This window comes from Castor canadensis, chromosome X (assembly GCF_047511655.1).
Source record: "Castor canadensis chromosome X, mCasCan1.hap1v2, whole genome shotgun sequence".
Taxonomy (NCBI): domain Eukaryota; kingdom Metazoa; phylum Chordata; class Mammalia; order Rodentia; family Castoridae; genus Castor; species Castor canadensis.
This window is the reverse complement of record NC_133405.1, coordinates 100,032,275-100,058,277: the sequence shown is the minus strand read 5'-3', so window position 1 is coordinate 100,058,277 and position 26,003 is coordinate 100,032,275. Positions and strand designations below refer to the sequence as shown.

Genomic DNA, 26,003 nt, shown 5'->3' with positions numbered 1-26,003 from the left:
GTATTTAGAGATGGAGCCTCTGAGGGATTAAGATTAAATGAGGTCATAACGGTGGGGCTCTGATCCTATAGGATTAGTGTCCTTAGAAGAAGACTCACCAGAGATCAAGCACACTAGTGCCCCCTACACCCCCATCATACACACACATACAGAGAGAGAGAGAGACCACTTTTGCAGTTGGAGCCAACTAAGGCTGCTATAACAAATACCACAGAGTGCCTGATTTAAATAACAGAAAGTTATTTCTCAGAGTGCTAGAGCTTGGGAATCCTAAGATCAAGGTGCCAATAGATTCAGCAATGAGGACTCTCTTCTTGGCTTGGAGATGGCAGCCTTCCTGTGTCCTATGGCTATCCTCTGTGTGCTTTCTTGCTCTTGGAGAAAGAGAGCACTTTCGTGTCTCTGAATCTGGTTTTTTTTTTTTTTTTTTAGTTCTTTTTTAAAACAATTTTTGTACAGGGGAGTTTCATTGTTACATTTACATATGTGCTTAGGATGGATCTTAGATTCACCCCCTTCATCATTCTCCCTCATCCTCCCTCCCCACGTCTTAGAACAATTTCAACAGGTTTCATTGTTCTATTTTCATACAGGTATACAAAGTACATCGACCATATTCACCCTCCTTCACCCTTTCCATTTACCCTCCCCCTTCCCACTGGTACCCACCCCTGGACAGAACCTGTTTTACCTTCTTATCCTTTATTTTTTAAAGTATATATTGATTGTTCAAGAGAGTTTTGCCTTAGTATTTCACACATGTATATATCATACTTTAATCAAATAATCCCCTCCATTACTTAGATGTGTTCCTTTCAGATAAGGAATACTTTAGATGTGCTACTCCCATCTAAAGGGCCTCTTAAATTTACATGCCTCCGAAAGGCCCCACCTCCAAATACCATGATATTGGAGGATAATCTTCAACATATGAGTTTTGGGGAGACACAAACATTCAGTCCATAACATGGCCCATGCTAATTAATAAGACAACAGCTTGGTAATTTAAAAATAGATGTTTTTAGTACTGTGTATTGAATTCAGGGCCTTGTGCTTGCTAGGCACATGCTCTGCCACTTGAGCCACTTTGCCAGCCCTTTTTGCTTTGGTCATTTTTGAGATGGGGCCTTGTTTAATGTTTAGGTGGGCCTGGAATGTGATTCTCTTATTTATGTTTCCCATGTAGCTGGAATAACAGGCATATGCCACCTCATCCAGTTATTGGTTGAGATGGGGGTCACATGGACATTTTGCCTAGGCTGGCCTTGAACTGTGATTCTCCAGATCTCTGTCTCCTGAGTAAATTAAGTAGATTTTATTTCTGTATTTGAAACAATACTTAACTCTAAGTAGTAATTTATACAGTTGAAATTTATTATTTATCTACTATACATCTGATAATGTATCTTATATCATTTGCCATGCAAAAAACATTAGCTAAATTCTTATAAGCAATAGATATTAACTATTATTTTTTTTTATCAAAGCAGTGTATTTTAAACTTACTTAACTCCCAGATAAATATGCTTACAAATGTTCAAACTTATCTGTGTCTTCAGGCAAAGATAATTTGGCCAGAATCTTGAACCCCAAATCAATTTCCCAGAAAGCACACAAAATTTTGCATAAAAGTTTTAAGAAATTTCTGGCACAGTGAGATAAACCACAAACTGAGGCATGCAGCTTCCTCTTACCCATTTAGCCTCAGGCCTTTGTAGAGAAGGCTCCTTTTCCCTACACCTATTCATGGCACTTTTGATCTTAGCACCCCCAGTGTGGCAAGTGGATTGGAGCCTGGAAGACAATGATCAGAGAATGTTTTTACCCTCCCTAAGGTCTAAAGCAGAACTGACTTAAACCACTCTTTCATGTTCCTTTTTCCAACATTAAGGCCTGGACTAGATCAAGATCCTGTTACATTAGCCTGCTCCATGACTGTATTCTCATCCCCTTCTACTGGCTTTTCCAAGTGGAAGGCAGCCTCAGCCTCCTTTTACTGCAAGTATTGGAGAGAAGAGAATGTGAAACAGAAAGACTAAGGACAGGCATTACAAGGAGTGCCTCTTCCAGGCTTTGTGTATAACTATAATTCTTTTCTTTTCCTATTCAGAAGGTAGCCAACTTGAATAGTGACCCAATTGATTGTCCTAAGAATACTACTTTGTTCTTTTTTTCCCAGTGCTGGGAATCAAGCTCAAGATTTTGTGCATGCTAGCCAAGAGCTCTACCACTGAGCTTTGCCCCCAGCTCCCATTTTACTTTTGATCAGTATCTTTAGAGATGGAGTGGAGAATGGGGTGTAGAGAAGCCTTAAGTTCCCCTTAAGTCTGATTATCAACCTTAGTTACTATTTACATAATACCTGTAGACCACCTACCCTAGGTTACACTCTTAGGTAACCAAGATTAAGCAATTAAAATGGATTTAACAAGTATGTGGAGTGTCTCTGTAGTAGCAGTCACTATTGTAGGTGCTGGGGACAAGGGAGGATAAATTAAGCAGATCATCCCTTCTCTCATGGAGCTTATGTTTTCATGGAAGAGAAGGGAGAGACTGACAATAAATATAATTCATATATTCTAAGGAAGCTAAGTGCTTTGGATAAAAAGAAAAGCAAGGAGGTAGTAGTGTTGAGAGAAGTATTTGAGTTCTAAATAGATTGATTACAGGAATCTAGCTTACAGCTTACATATACAGTAGGGGACATAGACTGCCATTTAAGGTACTGTAGTTATTCAGAAAAGGGAGCATGCTTTTGGTTGAGGGATCCTGCAAATGTTTGACAGGTGGGTAAGTAGAACTTGGAGAGGACATTCTGGGTAAAAGAGAATCAGGTCATGTATATCACAGCAAGTACTTTAGATCTACTGTTGAATGCAGTTCATGTGGGAGGGCAATAGGAGTTAGGACTAGGTTGGTATCCCATAGCGATGATTTACATTTAAAGATTTTCTAATACTGAACCATTTTCACACAACCCAGGATACATGCAACGTGGTGTTACATTTTCTCTCGAAAAGGATTGATTTAATTTGAGTTTTTTTTTTTTCATGTATGGGTATGCATGAAATGGGCCAGAAATTTTCTTTTTGTTTTATCTCTGGTTTTCTTATCAGGGCCATTGCTAGGCAAGCTAGTAGCATGAGTTAAGATTGTTTCCTTTTTGTCTTTTAAGGGTTTAAGAGTGGAGTGAATGAAATTTGAATAAGTTGGTAAAACCATTAGGGCCTAGAGTCTTTATAGGAGTAAATCAGCTACTGCTTCTATTTCTTTTTCCTTTCTTTTTTTTTTTTTGGTGATATTGGGGATTGAACTCAGGGCTTCATGCTTGCTACACAGGCACTCTACCACTTGAGCCACTCCATAAGTCCTTCTTTGTGTTAGATATTTTCAAGATAGAGTCTCCTGAACTGTTTGTCTTGGATAGCCTTGAACCACAATCCTCCTGATCTCTGCCTCCTGAGTAACTAGGATTACAGTTGTGGGCCATCAGAGCCCAGCTATTTCTTTAATAAAAGAATACTCTGAAACTTTTTGAGCATGGACGTGATGCTCAAGCAGTTTTAGATTTTCAGATTAGGATTGCTTAACCAATCAAGTCTATGCAAGTATTCTCAAACCTGAAAAAATTCTGAAATCTAAAATATTCCTGGTCCCAAGCATTTCAGATAAGGAATACTCAATTTGCAGTAGCTTTTTATTTAAATTTTTAATTTCTTTTTGACTGTTATAAGTTACTTGTTTATTTCATGGATAAAATCTTTCCAAAGTTATGGACATATAGCTATTGATACTCTCTTTTAAATCTCTTTACAATTATATCCCCCTTTTCCCTTACTATATTTGTATTTTCTTATTTCTTTATCATTTTTATCAGAAGTTTTCCCTATTAGAACCTATTTGAGTCTTTGCTGATGTTCTCTATTATATCTGATTTCTAAAACATTAATTTATGCTATGACTTTCTTCTTATGTGATGTCTTAACTTTTAACTGCAAGTATTTTTAGATTTTGACTGATTTCTTCTTTAACCTATGAGTCATTTAGCAGTACTTTTGAAATTTTAAGTAGATGAGAATTAACTTTTGTTATTAACTCCTAACTTAATTATATGTTGGTCCCAAATCACAATCTATAAATAATCTATTATTTAAAATTTGCTGAGGCTTTCTTTGTGGTCTAATACATGTTTGTTTGTTTGTTTGTTGAGACAGGGTCTTGCTATGTAGCAAAGGCTGGCCTCCAACTCTTGATTCTCCCGCCCCATCCTCCTTAGTGCTCGGATTACCAAGCTCAGTTTTATTTTTTTAGAAAATCTTTAACGTATGCTTGTGAAAAACTATGCTTACTCTACTTGTTGTATGTGGAACTCAAGATAATTTGTTGTGTGGTACAGATTTTCTGTATTTGTTGATTTTAATTTTGGGTTCTACTTGGCCTATCAATAATTAAGAGAAGCAGGATTAGAAACTTCTCCTTAGAAGATTTCGAGTATGAGGCCAGTCTGGGTTGCATATTGAGTTCCATGCTGGCATCAGCTACCTGGCAAAGACCCTGTCTCAGCAAACAAACAATACAAACACTCCTTAGATTTTATTTTGTATCTTATTTTATTTTGCAATCCTGGGGATCCAATTCAGGGCCTTGTGCATGCTACACAAGTGCATTTTCTTTTCCTGGTTCCTTTAGGGTTGATCTTCGGCAATGGAGCCAGCAACTATGCTAGGTCAACATCTTGGTGGAGACCAAACTGGAATGTTGTACGTAGAAATGGAATTGTTTGAACACCTCGTCCTACATTAAACCTGTCTTGCCTCCTGTATTTTCCATTTTTTGTTCATGGCACCATCAGTATCCAGTCACATAAACCAGAGCAGTTAACACCAGGCCACTTTCAGTTTTCTTTCTGCTTCCTGAAAAATTTTACTTTGTTCATTCTGTTCTTCTGTCTGGCATGGGAAGAGGGGGTTGTTCTTCTCTAGTTCCATTCCTTTTACCTGCTCAACTCCATCGTATTTATGCACACTTTGTACAGGTCTTGTATCATGCCATGTCTCTGCTTTGTATTTCCAGAATATTCTCAGCACCTCTTATTACATGACCAGGTTTTAAAAAATGATCTATTGAAGTATGTGTTTACTTCCTTAATGAAAGAGCTGGTCAAATTCATTTTAGTGGCTAAAACAATATATGGCTCATATTAGGTATTCAAATGTTGGTTGACTGACTGGAGAACCAGAAAGTTAAAGTGACTTTTTCAAGATCGTGTTGCTCATAGGTGACAGAATTGAGATTGGAAAACAAGTACCTCTTTTATTGTTCCATCATGTACCAGTGCTTCACCTAGTGCAATATATGAAACTGGATAAATATAATATTTATTGTGTAATACTGAACAAGTCACTTTGTTAGTTTGCTAATGACCAAGATGATTACATTTTGCTTTGTAAATAATTTTTATATACTGTGAAGGAGTTTGTTTCTGGTACATAAATAGTTTTACATGAATTTTATATATTTACAAATAGTTAAAATAGTTCAAGTGAATTAAAAAGTCATTTGGAAGAAATCAGAATGGCCTTTTAATGTGTGTGTGTATATATATATGTGTATATATAGAGAGAGAATATATAACTATATTGTATATACATATTTTGTATATATACATATATTTTACACACAGTATTATTGTGTGTGTGTGTTACTGCAGATCCTGGGGCCTTGTGCATGCTAAGCACATACATTACCCCAGCCCCAATGATTATATATATAATACAAATATATATATATGTGTGTATATGCATATACACATACATTTTTAATGACATGTCGTAGTCAAACCCAGTGATTTAATTTTGATAGCTCAGTTGAAGTAAAAAGTTAATGTGACAGATTCCAGACATTTAAAAAGAGTCTATGAGATATAGTTTAGAATATCTGGGAATGGAAATGGCAAAATTTCAAAAGTTACACAGTAGCAATAGCTCAGTAGATGGTTTCATCAATTTTGAAGATGCAAGTGCAAGTGCTGACATGTGATCTTGTCCCTTAGGTTCTCTCATTTTCTGTTGCATATCACAGATACCAATTGTAATTTAGAAACTGAGATCCATTCATCAATTTGTGAAAGGATAGAGAAATATATTTCAATTTGGATTTATGTTCAATTTCATATTTTTTTGCTTGACTTTAAACTTTATTAAATTAAAAATATATGGTCAGATTTTAAGAGTACTTAAAGAAGAAAAATTTCCAACTACATAGAAGCAAGAAATGGAACAGGAAAGAAAGAAAAAAAGACAAGAAGGGAGGTGGGGAGAGAAGAGGAAGGGAGGGAGGGAAGGAAGGAAGGAATATATAAAGTATAAGGAAGCAAGGGAGGGAGGGAGGAAAGAAGGAAGGGAGGGTAGGGAAGAAAAAGGAAGAAAGGGAGGAATATATGAAGTATAAGTATGTCTCAAAAACTAAAATGGTAGAATCAAGTCAAAATGTATAAATAACCAAACAAACATAAATTTCCTAAACTCACCAGTTAAAAGGGATTGTTAGGAGGTAAGAAAACAAAACCTAGTTTTATGCTCATTATAATAGATATGTCTATAGCTAATGGCACACAAAAAAATAAAAGGTAAGATGAAAGAGGATATACCTGAGAAATACTAGCCCAGATGAAGCTGGGGTAGCTATGTCAGCAGCCAGAAAAATAGACTTTAATCCTAAAGGCATTAGTGAGGATATTGAGAATCATTATGAAATTATGCAAGGTTCAATTCACCACGAAAATATAAAAATTCTAAGCATGTATGCATTTAAAATTATATAATATACATCAAAATGATACATATATGATTTTACATTTAATAGAACTACAAGGAAAAAATCTTAAATTCATTAAAACTAGGAGATTTCAACATCCCTAAATCAATGGACAATTTTAACAGCTCAGTTAATAAATTTAATCTATTAATATTCACAGGACTTTGTAGCCAATAATTAGAGAATACATGCTAGCTCATGAAATAGTGATTAAATTTGATCTTATCTTGACTGTAAGCAAATTTTAGCATGTGTCAAAGACTTAGACCAATACTACATTTTCTGAAAATAATTCAGTTAATTAAATGATTCTCACATATTTTCTGAATATTTTTAAATTTAAATATACATTTCCAAATAACTAAGGAGAAATGAGTTTAAAGACTAACTTCAAAATGTTTTTTATAAGTGTCCATTACTTTATTTTTTATTTTTATTTACTTTTTTAATTTCAATTTTAGAATTTTTTAATGAAGTTTTATTTATATTTAAATAAAAAATTTTTTTTCTTGGCACTGGAGTTTGAACTTAGGGCCTCACATTTGGTAGACAAGCAGTCTACCACTTGAGTCATACCCCCAGCCTTTTTTTTTTCTTCAGATAGGGTCTCATGCTATTTCCTGGCATGGCCTCAGAGCATAGTCCTTCTATCTCTGCCTCCTGTGTAGCTTGGATTATAGGCATGAGCCACCATACCTGGCTCTAAAGAAATTTTCAAGGTGAAGTAGCAGCGGCCAGGCATGGTGGCACAAACCTGTAATGCCAGCTACTGGCGGAAGTAGAGAGTGGAATGATCAGGTTTGAAGTTAGCCTAGGCAAGCAAGTTAGCAAGACCCTATCTCAACCAATAAGCCATGCATGGCAGTTCATGTCTATAGAATCCTAGGTACTGAGAGGCTTAAGTAGGAGGACTGGGTTTAAGGCCAGCCCAGACCAAATCATGAGACCCTACCAGGAAAGTAACTAAAGCAAAAAGTGCTGAGAGGGAGGGGGTGGGGGCAGGGGGGAGAAATGACCCAAGCATTGTATGCACATATGAATAATAAAAAAATAAATTAAAAAAAAAGTGCTGAGAGCATGCCTCAGGTGGTAGAGCACCTGCCTAGCAAGCATGAGGCCCTGAGGTCAAACCCCAGTACCACCAAAAAATAAATAAATGAAGGTGAAGTGTCAGAAAAAGAAAAAGCATCAGAAAGCTGAAATAGTATATTCTTTTTATCTATTTATTTTGCAGTGCCTGGGCCTTACACATGGTACACACATATTCTATCACTGAGCTACATCCCCAGCTTAAAATAATATATTCCTACTAGAATGGATGCATAGGATAGTGGCTCCTATATGGCCACTTTTACTAGAATGATTGTTAAAATATATATATTCTTGACCTTCGTACTCCATGTAAATTTTTTGGTTATGTAGATTCCAAATAGGCTAAAAGCCTGTTGACAATAGAAATGATGATGTGGGTGTCATCTGGGTTAACTCATGGGGAGACTCAAGCCATAGTGTCACTCAAGCTTCCCTTTAGCTTTGCATGCCCAGAAATGCAATTTGATAGAAGATAGAAAGTAGACCCATCTCCTGGGAGGTGGATATATATATATATATATATATATATATATATATATGTTAGCCAAGATCATAACTGTTGTATTATAATGAGGAGTGTAGTGGCCAAAGGAACTGGAAACTCACGTTGTCCAGGTGCATATTTTCTTCCTATAGATAATACAGGCTAATATTTTTTGGTGGGCGGGGGGAGGCAGTACTGGGGATTTGAACTCAGGACCTTGCACTTGCTAGGCAGATGCTCTACCACTAGAGCCACTCCACCAGCCCTTTTTGCATTGGTTGTTTTTAAGATAGGGTCTTGCTTTATGCCAAGGCCAGCCTGGACTACAACCATCCAATTTGTGCTTCCCTGCATAACTGGGAAGACAGGCACGAGTCACCATGCCCAGACATTGGTTGAGATGGGGTCTTGTGATGTTTTTGCCTGGGCTGGTCTTGAACCTTGGTCCTCCTTATCTCTTCCCCACAAGTAGGCTTATAATTTTTAAGCATTTTAATTTTTAATTGATAAGGTCCTTTCCCCTCATATAGCATAATGCTGTTGTCACACTTAATAAAATTAAAATTCCTTAATAACATGTAATATGGTCTGTGTGTATGTGTGTGTGTGAATTTTTCCAGTTGCCTCAAAAATGTGTTTAGAGTTGGCATGTGTGAAACATGATCCAAGCAATGTCTACGCATGATATTTGATGGATATGTTCTTGAACCTTTAACAAGTTTCCTCTCCTTCTATCTTTCCTCATGCCTTTTATTTATTTGGAGAAAAAAAATTGTCCTGTTTATTTTCTTACTATATTGCAAAGTCCATTGAGATTACAAACATTTTAGCACTAAAAAGTATGCTTGGGACCCATAGGCACTTACTAATTTATACTGAATAATGTTAATAATGCTCAAGATCTGTGTTTTGTTCCTACAGGTTGATCCAAAAGACTACATGTTCAGTGGACTGAAGGATGAAACAGCAGGTCGTTTACCTGGGAAAGTGGCAGGACAACAGTTTCTCATTCAAGACTGTGAAAACTGTAACATCTATATTTTTGATCACTCTGCTACAGTTACCATTGATGACTGTACTAACTGCATAATTTTTCTGGGACCTGTAAAAGGCAGTGTGTTTTTCCGGAATTGTAGAGATTGCAAGTGCACATTAGCCTGCCAGCAATTTCGTGTGCGTGATTGTAGAAAGCTGGAAGTCTTTTTGTGCTGTGCCACTCAACCCATTATTGAGTCTTCCACAAATATCAAGTTTGGCTGTTTTCAGTGGTACTACCCTGAATTAGCTTTCCAGTTTAAAGATGCAGGGCTGAGTATTTTTAATAACACATGGAGTAACATTCATGACTTTACCCCTGTGTCAGGAGAGCTGAACTGGAGCCTTCTTCCAGAAAATGCTGTGGTTCAGGACTATGTCCCTATACCTACTACTGAGGAGCTCAAAGCTGTCCGTGTTTCTACAGAAGCCAATAGAAGCATTGTTCCAATATCCCGGGGTCAGAGACAGAAGAGCAGTGATGAGTCATGCTTAGTGGTGCTATTTGCTGGTGATTATACTATTGCAAATGCCAGGAAACTAATCGACGAGGTAAGGAGAGAAAGAAGAGAAATAGACATACATCTGGATAGAAAGACATCACTCTGGAGAACTTCCATTCTTTTCAAATTGGCTATTAGAAATACTGGCAACTCCGTTATACTCCTCTGCCCTCTAAGCCCACAAGAGTTGTCCATAAACAGGTTGCTTGGGCCTCAAAATACTTTCCCAAAGGGTCATTTTAAAAATAGAATTCAACTCAGTCAGCATTTGTTAAATACCAATTATGTGCAAGTTACTGTTGCCATATTTCAATGCACATTTGTTTTCTGCATTTTTGCTTGTCTTAAAAATATATCTTGTGATTGATTGCAACTTGGAAATAATGAAATATGGTATATGCTGTAGATGGAGGTACAGAGACAAAATTCTCTGCCCTTAAAGCATTTCCAATTCTTTATAATAAATGATTCCCACCGAAACTCACAACAGCAGTACTATACACTAAAGGATAACCTTTTATGATTATTTCCTGAGGAAATTTCTTCAAAGTTTTAATTGGTTAGGGGTGGAAATGACATTTAGGATGAATACAGCTTTTGGACCCTGTTGTGACTGAGAGCATCATCCACATCATGCTCCTATTTTCTATTGCCCTGTTGCTGTAGAGGGGAGGTTGGTGTGGCAGAGTGAGCTGGGAATTGGGGTGGCAAAGGTTATAGACTTATGAGCAGCGGCTCTTGGTGAACTCATGAGTACAGAAGAGGTCTTTGAGTAGAAGCTTCCAAAGGCTTGAAAACTAATTGAGGACAGAGAGGCTTAGGGGCTCCAGAAGCAGCAGTTCCTTTGTTGGTTGGGTGCCCTGGTAGGAGGCATCAGTGGGATGTATTCATTATCCATTAATCAGAAGTTCTTCAGGAAGAAGCTGTTAAACCTAAAAATCAAACTTCCAGAAGTGGAGAAGTAAATGGAAAACTCATCAAGTTTCTTTTGGAAGGGACTTTTTTAAAAAGTTGGAACATATCAAAAGGAATGATTTTAGAAAAGAAATTAAAAATGGATACCTTTCTATAGCCATGCATCTACAATGCAGAAAACCCATGTCTGAAATCTACAAAGTATATCTGAAGTGTTGTTTTCAAAACAACAGAAATCAAAGTGTAATTTTAACACTTTGGTATTTTCTTTTGTGATTATGCCTGTCTGATAAAAGCTTGCTATAAATCTGGTAAAATAAGAAAAATGTGCTTCTGGCCCTTGTGCTATATGATCCCATGTTAACTCAACATCTGAGAGGTAAATCTTCATTATACTATATGGTGACTTTAAAATCTACACATACTTTTGAAAAGATTAATTAAAATCCTTTCTGGTAGGTAATCAGGAATGTACATAAAAATACTTAAGTTTAAAGAAAAAAGCCATCAACACAGTCTATCTTTATGAGTCATCAAAGTTCTTAATTCTTGACCTTTGGTATCTGATATGTGAAATGGTGGTGTCGTATATCCTTGAAAGGAGTATGACCAGGAAGAGTGATGTTCTTTACATGTCCTTCTGGAATCCAAAATGAACAAAAATCCCACAGTAATAGCTAACACTTATGTAGTGTTTACTGTATGTCAGACAGTGTTATAAGGAATTTAAATGAATTAATTCAGTGTTAAAAGGAACCTGATGAAATATGTGCCACTTGACGGGTAAGGAAATAGACAACAAAGTAACTTGCTAAAGGTCACTCACCTGGTAAACAGCTGTGATTCGAATACAGGCAGTCTGACTGTGTCTTCCTATGTCTTAACCCTCAAACACCATGCTGTTATGCTGTCTCAGTGGTGAAGGACAGTGGATGGATGCCTGCTGGAGTAGCAATGTGATGGAAAGCAGGTGGACTCAAAGGACTCTTTGGTTACAATTATCTCATTCTGAAAAAAAAAACAGAATTAAAGAATAAAAGAGAAAATACAAGAAAGAAAAAGAAAATTCTAAGTACATATGAAGAAAGCATCAAAACATGCTGAAAGATTAAAAACTCACATATTAAGAGAGATTACATATAATTTTAAACAAAGCATGAGTTCCCAGGGAAATATGTACAGAAACTTAGTTAATGCTAAGATAAAAAAATAAAATTTGAGTATTTCTCATTATTATATAAATAGTGTAGGACAGTTTAGACTTTGAATGTTTGAGTATATTTCATGATTTCAGCTGGTTAGTTACCACTATTTTCAGGGCTTCAAAAGTAGAAGAATTTTCATAAAAAGGAGTCTCTTACTATGTCTTAAGTGAAATATTAAAATGACTATGATTATAATATTAAAATTTTTAAATGTTTAAATAGTAAATATATTAAAATTAAAGTGATTAAGTAAAATATTAAATATCTTAAGTGAAATATTAAAATAGATATAATTTCATAGTTCATTATTTTAGGTAATGGTATTTTGAATTAATTATAATTTTGTCAGGTTATGTATCTGACTATAAAATAATAGATGATGAGCAGTTTAGAAAATTAGAAACAGGTAGGTTGGTTGGTTTCTGATATTTTAAGTAACTTTATCGTCATCATCTGGTAGTGATGTCCATGTAATTTCCTGCAATTTTTAAATGTGTGTTTCTTTTTTCTGAGGCAGCATTGAGTGAGGGTTCTGAAATAGGATTTGAGTTTGATCCAATTTGATGGTATGGTATGCAATAATTTCATCATTGGATGAAATACTGTCAGCCATTACCACTGGTTTTACAGAATAGCTGGAAAATGTTCACAACCAAGTAAGTAAAAATTTATAAAATATTGTGTAAGTAACTGATTTTTTAAATAAGTAGGTAAGTCTGGAATATTATGCATACTAAAATGTTAACAGTTATGGATATTCTTGGGAAGTTGATTAAGAGCAGGATTTTTGTTTCCTTTTTGTAGTGGTATGGAACAGGTTTTATTTCTGCAGTGGGGGAAAGGAAAATGTGAAGGGTAACAAGAAATATGTATATCTATGGCAATGTCATCTTTAAGTAGTAGCACTTTGGTATTTCTTTGTTTCTATATTTTATTTTCCAAATGTATTCAGCATATATATTACTTTTTATTATTAAAAATCCAATAAGCTTTGCTAAGAATTTAAATGATTGGAATGACTTTGCCTTTTTAACTTAATTTCATAACTTTTTTAAAATTAGTATGTTTTCATTGCAGTGAACTGTAGAAATAAAGAAGAGTAAAAATAAGTTTAAGATTCATCCATAATTATACTGTACCATAAGTAGTGCTTTTAGGAATATTTTAAAAGTTTTATTTAGTCTGCAATCTGATTGAGTTTAAATCATAGGTCTATTACATAGTTACATGACCTGGAACAATTTTCTTAAACACTGTCCTAGTTATTTCCTCTGTACAAAGAGAGAGTTAAATGTATTATACATGTAAAGTGCATCAAACTGCCTGGTACACAGTAAATGCTCCATGAATGTGACCTATCATGTTCTGTTGTGTTATACTATACAGATTTGTGTTATGTAAGCATTTTAAGATTAACATTGTTACATAATAATTTCCCATTTTATTATAACATCTTTGTTAAATTTCATAAACTATGATGAATGTAATGAATTATGGTATTTCATCATATAAATGTACCATAATTTTCTTAACCATTCTTCTGTCATTAAACATTTGTAGTATCACCAAACTGAAGTTTTTAGCTAAAAATTTATATCTTAAATTTATTTGATCCTTTTTTTTAAGAGACAGGGTCTGCCTGTGTAGCCTAGGTAGGCCTTGAGGCTCCTGCCTCAGCCTCCTGAGTACTGGGATTACAGACATATGCCACCACACCCAGTTTTATTTGACTCTTAGCCTTAACAGTAGGCATTCTAGTACTAATTCTCAACTAGAAGCATCCATCTGGAAGAAGGAATCTTGTGAGAACTTGTTACAGCAAACACCTTGAATTAGAGTCATAACTAAAACAAAAATCAGTATGCTATGTTGCATTTTCTACAGAAAAATGCTCGAATTGGAAAACATTATTTTGTCTTAGAAGTTCATTTTAAAATCTAAATGAAATTTTGTTTTCCACAGATGGTTGGTAAAGGCTTTTTCCTAGTTCAGACAAAGGAAGTAACTATGAAAGCGGAGGATGCTCAAAGAGTTTTTCGGGAAAAAGCACCTGATTACCTTCCTCTTCTGAACAAAGGTATGATTGATATACTTGTTTGGTTATTTTCTTGACATGCTGACTTAATTTATTCTTACTTTAAACATTTCTCTTACATTGTCTTCTCTATCTCATTTGATCTGTCTTTTCCTATTACTGTTTAGAAATGTCGAAATTTCACATCATTCAAGAAGTTCTATATAACTGACTAGAAGTTAGGCATTAGTTTTTACCCTGTTCTGTGTTCGTAGTACTTAAAAGTAACATGTTATTATTATGTTTTATTATCTTTATTTATTATTTTATTGTACCTTTATTGAGAGTATACTTCATATGCTTTGCCCAGTATTGCAAAGTACTTGATAGTGATGGGCTTTCATCATACTGAGAAAGAAACAAGAAATATAAATAAAGTGGTATGCTATTTTAGGTATTAAATATGATTGATTAACTTTGCATGTAGAATTAGAATTTCCCCAGTGAGTGGATGCCACCAATAAATTTCAGACACTGGGTAGATGTCTACAAGAGAGGAACTGGAATTTGTGTGCTCTCCTGAAGCATTGCTGTCTGCCTATATGTTTTTGAAGCTGTCCTGATTCTAGAGTACTATTAATCTGTTTAGAGCAGGGACATTGTTCAAGGTTTATCAGGCTTTTCTTGACTGACAGGAGCAAATATACATAGTAATATGCGGTGCTAATTGGATGTACCCTAGAGAGAGGACATATCTATCTGCATTTATATGTTCTTTATTTATAAAGAAATTATAATAAACTCTAAAAGCCTATATGAAAATATTGGAGGATTATTAGGATAATTTCAATAAGTAATGCTAGGTGTAATTCAGATGTTAAGTACTACTGTATTTCATACTTTTGTGATTACTGTGGTAGTAGCAAGGACTTACTCAAACTTAGTACATGAATCCACCTCAGCATCCATCCATCCATCTATCTATGTATCTATGTATGTATGTATGTATGTATGTATGTATGTATGTATGTATCTATCTATCTATCTATCTATCTATCTATCTATCTATCTGAAATCATGACCTGGCCCCTCTGATGCCATCATTTTGGCATGGGAACATTCAATAGAACCTTAAGAACAAACCTTTAAACTTTCAGCAGCTTTCAGAAATGGAATCAAGTAATAAAAGTAATACACATCCTAAAGTGTGAGGGTTAGGAATGAAGTAAGCATATAAGTAGTTCTAAGTTAAGGATTTCTGTTTTCATGTAGTGTTAGTTAAGTGGTATCATAGAATGCTCCAACCCAAATAATAATATCTGCCTTTAAGTGCCCCACATGGAAGTAGTAAAATGTTGTTTTTGCCAAAAGTAGAACTAAAACCAATGAGCTAATATTATGGAAATTTCAAAAAATAAACATTATATAAATAAGTCTTAAGAACCAGAAATGCCCATAGGAAATACACAAAGGCTGATGAGGTCATGTCAGTAGGTCATAAGAGTCATCTTGACAGAATTTCCACTGACCAAATTTGGGGACAATTTGACCATCAAAAAGAAAAATGGGGGCTGGTAATGTACCTTAGTAGTAGAATGCCTTCATAGCATGTGTGAAGTCCTGGGTTCCACCCCCAACATCAAGAAAACAAAACAAAACAAAAAAAACAAGAATGGTGAAGGTAATGATTTAACAACAGAAATCCATGCATCCACAGTAAATTTTTTTAAAAGGAGGGGAAGAATTTTGCTATTAACAAAATACTGTGAGCTAATAAGTGTAACAGAAATGATAGAGTTTGGAAATCACCATTTTCCAGCCCAAACATTATCAGTAGATGCTAAAACTATTGGGGAAGAAATTTCTTCTAAGCAGAAATTTATACATCCCAATTCACAGGGGACGTAAACCTGTAAAGCAGAGATGTGGTGTTCACAGTGTTAATACAGTGATCAAATTTAGCATCAGTGATGGACACCCTGACACTGTGTTTCTCCTGATGTGGTGCAATGAGAAATACACTAAATCACCTACAAAGTGTTCTTACCAAAAATTTAATTTGAACCTAATTGAGCCAAGACCTAACTTCTAGTTTATGAAAAGAAAAGGAAATAAGTTAAATGACACCATGAGGAAACAATGAGCCAAATCTAAAATAGAAAACATTCTACAAGACAAGGGCCATGTTTCTTCAGATAATGTCATAGAGAAAAACAAGCAAACAAACAAAAAAAGATGGGGAACTCTTCTGGATTGAAAAACTCTATAGAAGCCTGGAGTGGGGGATGCATGCTTGTAATCTCAGTACTAGAGAGGCTGAGGCAGGAGGATTGAAAGTTCTAGGCCAGCCTGTGCTACATAAGCAAGACCCTGTCTCAAAACAAACAGAGTCTAAAGAGACATAACAATTGAACGTCATGAATGAGCCCTTATTGGATCTTAGATTGGGGTGGGGTGAGCTATAAAAGCATTTTGGGGATAATGGGAGAAGTTTAACAATGGTAAGAATTGTTAATTTCCTTAGGTATTATAATAGTATTGTGGTTAGGTAGAAGATGCCTGCTGAGTAGCATGATGTCAACAAAACAAAAATAAAGCATGTGTGTGCACATGGTATGTAGCATGTAATAAATGTGTCCAAACTTTGGATTTTGGTAGGAATAGGTGAAGGGAAAATGGATGTTTATTGAAATGTTCTTTCAACCTTTCAATAATGTGTGAAAAAATTTAGAAGTTGGAGAAAATAATGTAAGTTGCCCAGTAGTGCATTGGTTCATGTGGAATAGTAAGCAGGCTACCTGCAGATGTTCTAGCAGGAGTTGAGTGGATTGGGCAGGGTTTCTCAGCTTTGACACTACTGACCTTTTAAGCCAGATAATTCTTTGTTATGGTGGCTTTCCTTTGCATTGTAGAATGTGTAGCAGCATTTCTGGCCTCCACCCACTAAATGCCAGTTCTAATTGGAGCAGCACGTGTTTCCAGACATTGCCAAATGTTCACTAGGGGACAAAATTGTTCCCAGTTGAGAACCACTGTTTTAAAGTGTAAACTTACTCTTGAAAATTCACTCTTATCAAAGTTTGCACCCGAGTCTCTAAATTTTTCTCTTTAGTTCCACTCATCACAGTTACTCACCTATTTGATTGCTTAATAAGAGAATCCATTGTTTTCCATTTTGAGAACCTTCCAAACCTGACTGATCCTCAGAGCCATCTAGGGTACGTTTAAAAATATAAAGTTTCAACTCCTACTCCAAAAGGAATGGTTCAAAAATCTTTGGGATGTACCCTTGGAATCTGCATTTTTAATGGTTTCCCAGATGGCTCTGAACATTAGCTAGATGCGCTTCCTTTGTTTTAGAGGGCCATTCATTCCCCTTTTATTCAAGCATAGTAGATGAGGTCTGAGAAGTAGCAGAGATGAAGTCAGATAATGGAGGGCCTTGTAGGCCACCGTAGAGACTTTGTGTTCTAGTTTGAATGAGATGAGAAATAACAGGACATTTTTATGTTTTTGTTTTTTTTAAATATTTCTATTAGAATATTTTTAGGTTTACAGAAAAATTGCAAAGATAGTACAGAGAGTTTCTATATGCCCTTTACCCAGCTTCCCCAAATGTTAACATAACCATAGTACATTTGTCAAAACTGAAAAATTTTCGTGAGTAAAATGCTGTTAATTTAAACTATTCAACCAATTAAAATGTTAAATTTATTCAAATTTTATCAGTTTTCCCCTTTACATCCTTTTATAGTTCCAGAATTCATTCCAAGATTCCACATTGCTTTCAGTTGCTTTATCTCCTCCAATCTGTGATAGTTCCTCAATCTTACCTTGTTTTTTATAGCCTTGAAACTTTTGAACCCTTCCAGTCAATTATTCTCAAGAATGTCTCTTACCTTAGGTTTGTCCACTGTTTTCTCTGGTTAGACTAGGGTTGTGGGTTTTGGAGAGGAAATGAAGTGCCCTTCTCTTCACATCACATCATGTAGCACATGGTGGTGGGTTTTGTCCTCTATAAAGTTTCTGTGTTTCTCTTTTCATACTCTGTTCTTTGGAAGTGAGCCACTAGGACCTACCCATACTCAAGGAAAGGAGAATTAATTAAGCTCCACCTCCTGGAGAGAGAAATGTCAACATACATTATGTCAAGTTCTTCTGTAAGAGATTTGTTCCTTCTCCCCCATTTACTTATTTGAATATTCATTTTTATCAGTACTGACTCATGGGTATATATTTTATTCTTTGGGTTATAAATTCAATACTATTAAATTGTTCCAGTTTAGTCATTGAAAGCTCGTTTAGGTGGGATCCTCTGTGTCCTTTTAATGTATCCCCATCCTTTTGATTTTTGAATACCTCTTTACTTTCTGGCTCTACAAGATGTTCCAGGATCTTTCTATATTTTGCTTGTGCCAGAACTAATAATCAACCATTTGTCCAAGGCGCCTTCCCTGGTTCCTTTCATTCTAGAATGGTTGGAAGCCAAGATCTGGGTGCTAGGTGTGCCTAATACCTGGGGTACCACTAGTTTTAAGCTCTTTCAATAGACAGAGGTAGGAAATATATGTATGAATATTAACCCATATACACATGTAATACCTATAATTGGGTCTTCATCTATCTATATATTAAAATATCCCAACCCTAATCTGGCACCACAGAGTTCATTCTAGCCTCTTGATTTTCTTGTGACTTCTTACTCTGAAAATAAGAAATATGGCTCCCATTATCTGTAATTTATCTGGTTATTTTTTCAATACTAGCACACATACAATGTAGTTTTATTATTACTAATCCATACTCCTGTGAGAAACTTACCAACTAGAGTGTAGTTGGCAGTGTTCAGATTTTTTTGTCTTTAGTCTTACAGTAGTCACCAAAAACACAGTTTTCCAGAGTTACTGAAATCAACTCCTTTTCCCCTCACCTCCTTCATTGATGTCATATATTTCTAATACTTCATTTGTCATAAGCTGCATTCCATCTGGAATCCCTTGACATCTTGGATATTTTTTTAAATTTGCATATAATCAAATTCAGTCTGCATGGATTTTAACAAATATGTAGAGTCACCACCTCAGTACCATAGGAAACAGTTTGATTTTCCTATAAATTTTCCTATGGACCCTTTGTAGTCCATCAGCTGTAGTTCCTGGCAACTGATTTGTTTTCTGTCTCTGCAATTTTGTTTTTTCCAGAATGTCACACAAATGGAATCATATAATATGTGGCCTTTTGTGTCTGGCTTTTTTCATTTATTAAAGTGCATTTATGGGTTGGGGGCATGGTTCAAGTGGTAGAGTGCCTGACTAACACACATGAGGCCCTGCACTGACAAAAGAAAAAAGGAAAAAATTGAAGTGCATTTGTGATTCACCCATCTTGCTGGGTGACTTTGTTTCTAGAATGTAGCTTTAAGACACACTCAAGAAAACTGCTTTCAGATGGGCATGACTTTGGTGCCTGGCCTCAATTCCTATTTGGCTTAGCTCCACTGTTGATAGCTTAGAACTTGGCTGGTAAGTAGGGGAGTTGGAAGCAAGGCTGGCTGCCTGGCAAGACGTACTTATGTTGACTTGGATTGCTTTTGATCTTGTTTGCTATTTTGTCAACTATTCTTTGTACTGCTAAATGAGTGGAGATTCTTTGGTTTTTATAGAAGAATAAAAAACCAGACAAGCCAGACTATTTACAACACTTTAAAAATGTGACACTAGTCCTAGAATAGCACTGAAGCTACTCATATGGCATGAGACTGTTAATTTGTTTTATGATTAGAGTAGAGAGAAGCAGCTGAGGTGATATGTCCCATATGTCTTTCTCCCTCTTCCTTTCTCTTGCCTCCTCCAAACGATACTAGAGAATATAAAGATTAATTTTAGAATATATTTGTGTTCATGCTAAGAAAACATTGTTTGTATTTGCTTAATAGGTCCTGTGATTGCCTTGGAGTTTAATGGAGATGGTGCTGTAGAAGGATGTCACCTAATTATAAATGAGATATTCAATGGGACAAAGGTATAAGATTTTATTTACTATATCTCAGTCTAACCTTTCATTTTCTCTCCTTTTTCTTACAATCAAATAGTACTTTTATCCCTGATACTTTAACCCAGTATATCATGACTTTTAGAACCTATGATAAATAATTGGAAACTAAGAAAATAAGAATGTACTTATTAAAAACCTTTTATAGTACAGGTTTCTAAAGCAAAAAGTCTTCAAGTATCTCTTGAAGCCCTTTCATTTTTTGAAAAATAGATTGAAAAATATCTTATTTCTAAGACTATGTTCTTTAGAGAGCCAGCCCTATTGTCTAGTATCCATTACTTGCTTCAGTAATTTGTCACCAAAAATTGAACTTGAGGTTTATCTAAAAATCATTATATGTAAGCATTTTGAAGGGGGAGGGCAGTACTGAGAGTTGAACTCAGGGATTTGTGCTTGTTAGGTGCTCTACTACTTAAGCCATACCCCCAGCCCTTTTTTTGCTTTGGTTATTTTTGAGATAGGTCTTGCTTTATGCTGGGGCTGGCTTGGACTGCAGTCCTCCTATTTGCACTTCCCTAATAGCATGTGCCACCATGCCCAGCTCTTATTTATTGAAATGGGGTCTCGTGAACTTTTTTGCCTGGGCTGGACTTGAACTGCAATCATCCTGATCTCTACCTCTAGAGTAGTTAGGATTATAGGCTCCAGACCTCGTGTCTAGCCTACATGTGGGCATTTTCTAAGTATGTCACTTAGGTTGCTATAACTAAGAATCTCAGACTTAAATGGTTTCATATAACTTAAAAGCCTAATTTATAAAGGAGAATTAAGTTTACCATTTTGGATACATATTTGAGAGGAAATTTTTTGTTTTGTCTTGAGTTGGCTTGAATTCATAAATTTTTTTGGTTTTTGACAGTACTTGGGTTTGAATTCAGGGCCTTATGCTTGCTAGGAAAGTGCTGTACCACTTGAGCCATGCCCCCTTCCCTGCCACTCTTTTTTGCTTTTAGTTATTTTTCAGATAGGGTCTTGTGTTTGCCTGGGGCTGGCCTAGGACCATGATCCTTCTACCTTCTCCCATGTAGCTGGAATGACAGGTGTGTACCTCCACAACTGGCTTATTTGTGGAAATGGGGTCTCAGCCTTGAACCTCAATACTCCTGATTTCTACTTCCTGAGTAGACTACACCTGGTAAATTTTTAAAATTTAAAGTACTTTGTGTTATATCTCATTTTACCATCTCAATAGTACTGAGAGGGCAAATATAAGATGGACTAGAAAAGGAAACTGGGAGATAAAATGGTTATATGATTCAGATATTTTACGGTTGAATGGTAAGAGATTATCCAAACTTTCTTATTTTGCAAGTGTGGAAACTGAGCCCTGAGAAGTTTATTAAATTGTCAGCATCATACTGCCCATATGTGATAAAGCTATAGTAGAACCCAGGTCTCCTAATTCCTGGCTCACATTTGTAAAAGCTACTTTTGAAGAGTTCTATTGGTTACTGCTTTACTGATGTTTTAAAATAGTTTATTTAAAATTAGTAATATATACTGGGCGTGGTAGCACGTACCTGTAGTTGTAGCTACTCAGGAGGTTGAGGCAGGAAGATCTCTTGAGCCCAGCAAGACCAGTCTCAAAAATAAATAAAAAAATAAAACAAGGCTGGGGGTATAGCTCAGTAATAGAGTGCTTGCCTAGCATGTGTGATGCCCTACGTTCCATCCCCAGTAACACAATAAATAAACTAATCAATAATATATCTTTAGCAGCTTTGAAAGGGATAATCTCAATTTTTGCTTCTCAGACTGAGATTATCATTAGAAAATAGAAGAAATTAAGTGTTTTAAATAAACTGTCTTATTCAGTAGCTTTCATTTTAATTGATATAGATTACACAGTAAAATCCCAGGTATAATAAAATAAAGCTGAGGTATTAATGGCAATAGAAGGGAATAGGAAGGGGACCAGGAAGAGAGGATTGGGAAGATAAGTGTGGATATTGGGGGGCAGTAAATATGATCAAAGTCTTTATATACATCTATGAAAATGTCACAATGAAACCCACTATTTTGTACAATTAATATACACTAAAAGAAAAAAAGCTCAATTTACATTATAGCTATCGAAACCATACTGTACGGGTTCTAGAGAAATACAACAGAGTAAATATTATAAATGATGTGCTTGAATTTCTTTTCAATAACAAACATGACTTTGTTCTGTGGAGACATGGGCTTTAGTATCTTGGGGTCACAGAATTTATTTTTTGTTTATTTTATATTTAAAATAGATGTTTGTATCAGAAAGGAAGGAGACAGCATCTGGAGATGTAGACAGCTTCTACAACTTTGCTGATATACAGATGGGAATGTGAAGTACAATGTGGGACCAAGGACTTGGTATTAAGCCCTTTGCAACTTTTATATACAGAGTTTGATAATAGGCTTTTGTGTATTAGTGATTTTTACTAATGCTGAAGTTGTTAAAGGGTATTTTTAATAACTCGTTGAATACTACATCATTTATTTGAGGTTCAAAAATAGCTCATTTAAGCTAAGTAGTATTAATCAGCTTAAAAACTAATCCACTTCAGTAATCTTGCAGTTTTATTTCTCTTCATATGATACTCCTATTAGAAAATAGAAGTGGCTACCAGTTCATGATTTTTAATCCTAATTCAATATTCTTTCAAATCTCTTGCATTGCTTATTTCATCTTTTTAAAAATTTAGAGTGATTTGTTACTATTTAATGAATTAGAATGAAAACTTACGCACTTTTTTCATTTTTATCTATCCATCCTGTTAAATAATTGTTTCCTAGTTGCATTATATGGCTAATGAGATTTTGTACATGGAATTGACATAATACTTTGTAACTTGAATTTTTTAAAGACAGAGACATTGAAAGCTGGGTGCAATGGTGCATGCCTGTAGTCCTAACTACTTGGGAGGCTGAGGCAAGTGGATCACTTGAGCCCAGGAGGTCAAGGCCAGCCTGGGCAACATAGTAAGACCCCATCTAAACAGAAAGAAACAGGCACTTGATAACCAGGTTTGCAAATAGCTCTACTGCTATTGGCATAGGTATTTAAAGACTACTTCATAAGTAGTATGACTATTGGAATAAATTCCATACTGTTTAGTTTTTAAATACGACTGCTAGATGACTCTTCTGCTTCATGGTAAGAAAAGTCCAGTCAGCAGATTTTACAAAGGTGATTATTGTTTGATCAGCTCTTGTGGGCTATGAAGAGAATTGGAACAAAACCTTGAGACTTTTAGGTAAGAAATGCTTAGGCGTAATGATAAGCTATCTAAGTTATTTAAAAACTTGATGCATTGGATTTTCATTAGATTTGCCATTCATGTCAAGTAATATTCGAGTATGATAAAATCATTTTGGTTGCTTCAAAGCAATATTTTTCAAATCCACCTAATCATGATAATTTGTCAGAAGGCAGGAGAGAGCTACTTGTTCAAAAATCCACGTTCCTGGACCTGGTCCTCAGATGCACAGATTCAGTCTTCAGGGGAAACTGTTTTAAGGGGAGTGTTGTGATCTAAAGGAATCAGTTCAGGTGTTGATAGGTTGATCTTGTGAGAAGGTACTGAACCTGCCATTCATATCATGTATTGCAACTAATAGGAAGACAGCTTCATAGGCCTATTTTTAAAAGGAATCTGAAACTATTTAAACTAAGACTGAAAATGGCCACTTATAAAAATTCTTTTTATGATAATTAGTAAAAATGTATTTTCATGTTTAACATGTTTTGGGGTATTTTCAGCTTAACCTATAACTACTACATGGATTGAATTATGTTAACATGCAGAAATATTACAAAGACTTTTTACATTAAATTAAACATATTGAACATCCACACTGTGCCTGGCCTTGTGCTAAACATTAGAATTACATCATTTCTTTTATAAGAGCATTCTGTCCTACAAAGTCAATGTGATTTCATAAAGTGCAAATAAAAATTGCTGACAGGTTTAATGTAATTTCAGTCATAATAATTACAAATGATCTTTGCAAATAATAGAATATGTTTAACTTAAAGTAAGTTAAACATATTCCTTCCTTAATTATATTATCAAACACCATTATTCACGGTTAAAATAATCACAACTTTTGTTTTTCAAAACTAAAACACAATTTTATGCTACGCTATAAATTGAGATATTTTATCTATGGTATTTTAGCAAAAACTCAGGAATATAATATATAAGGAAGATGTCAATTTAAAATTTTTCACTAAATTTGGTATTTGTTAACCAAAGTCTAAAATTTTCTATTTTTCAGTTAGGTAAGAGCTTTTACCCAAGGTTAATTGGTCTTTAAAGATGGTCATTTGGCTTGAATGAAAAATTTTAAAAAATAATAGCGCTGTGATAGTTGTTTCTAAAATTCTACATGTTGATAGTAATCAGAATGTACATTTCATTTCTAAGTAGCTTTTGAAATCATGAAAAATTATTAGCAGTGAATACTAAGTAATTTTATTAGGTTAAAATGTTTAAACATCATACTAGTTTATTTCTTACATTAATAGTACTGCTTTTTTGTTATGCGTCCATATACTCATGTGTAGCTTTTATATGTAATTTATCTAGTGTTTATAAAATGTGATTTATAATAAATGTTATTAAAATGAAAATGGCTTAACACTATTTTTTTGGTCATACTGGGGTTCAAACTCAGGGCTTCGTGCTTAATTGGTAGGTAATCTACCACCTGAGCCCTCTGCCAGTACTTTCTGTGTTGGCTGTTTTTGAAGTAGTATCTCACTTTATGCTCAGGCTGGCCTGGACCACCATCCTCCTGTTTGTGCTTTCTTGCCTAGCTGGGATGACAGGCATGTATCACTATGTTCAGACATTGGCTGAGATGGAATCTTACAACCTTTTTTGCCTGGGCTAGCGTCGAACCACAATCCTCCTGATCTCTGCCTCCCAAGAGGCTAGGATTATAGGCGTGGGCCACTGTTTTTGAAGAGCACTTCTATAACATACATTTACTTATACATATGCAAAAATTCGATAATTTTTAATGTTAAAAGCAAAATAAAATGATTTAATCTATGTCTTCTGCTGAGAAATGAGCTATATGGTGTGTGGGTGTGGGTGTGTGTGTGTGTGTGTGTGTGTCTGTGTGTGTGTGTACAAGGCACTGAAGAAATGCAAAGCAAAAAAACTATTTTAAATGGAATCCACACATTGTACAATTAATATGCAGCCGTAAAAATGTGTGTAAAAAAGCCTATTTTATGACTGGGGGCATGGCTTAAGCAGTTGAGCACTTGCCTAGCATGCAGGATGTCCTGCGTTCAATTCCCAGTAGTGCAAAAAACTATTTTAGTCTAGGGAATTTCCAATATAATGCTTTCTTTGCTAAAAGGAATCACATTTTATTATGAGTGACTACTTGCTAAGATCAGATATCCTTCTTTTCCATATTTGAAAAAAGAATTAGGTTTATACAAATGGACCTTATGTTTAAGTTGCTATCAAATATACCATTCTTTACATCCAACTTTTCCCTCTCCTAGCCCAAAAATCAGAAGTGCTGAAACTGCAGATTGTTTTTAAATAACATGTCTTATTTTCATTTCTACTTATAAAGGTTCTACATGTACACTGAGAGCATTTGGAGGATTGGGAAAAACAGAAATCACAACAATAATAAAATTACTTACTGGATAATTCTTGATGTCTAAAATTTGTTTTTCTCATAAGGAATATATTTAACGGTTCTCTATAGAGAGAGAAGGCAATTCATATGCACATTAAACTTGAGAAATTCAGTCTTAACTGTTAGGTCCCCAACGTCTAGAATCAAGGCTCCTTCAAAACCCATTTTGGAAATAACACTTTATCCTTTAAAAATAAAACACTAAAAAAAGGCCAAAGTTAATGTGAATTATAGTAATG

The 26,003-nt window shown here is 35.1% G+C and overlaps 1 protein-coding gene across 2 annotated transcripts in view; it reads left to right on the top strand.

The window, feature by feature from the left end:
* Rp2 (RP2 activator of ARL3 GTPase) overlaps nucleotides 1-25,753 on the top strand; it is a 30,073-nt gene extending 4,320 nt beyond the window's left edge. The window contains exons 2-5 of one of the 2 annotated variants that reach the window (XM_074064030.1): nucleotides 9,314-9,979; nucleotides 14,013-14,127; nucleotides 20,000-20,085; nucleotides 25,696-25,753. In XM_074064030.1, the coding sequence (XP_073920131.1) occupies nucleotides 9,314-9,979; nucleotides 14,013-14,127; nucleotides 20,000-20,085; nucleotides 25,696-25,713 (885 nt within the window). In that variant the 3' untranslated portion in view covers nucleotides 25,714-25,753. Of the gene's footprint in view, nucleotides 1-9,313; nucleotides 9,980-14,012; nucleotides 14,128-19,999; nucleotides 20,086-22,358; nucleotides 24,731-25,695 lie in introns of those variants that run through there. The other variant, XM_074064029.1, reaches the window with a different exon arrangement.
* The last annotated feature ends 250 nt before the right edge of the window (nucleotides 25,754-26,003 follow it).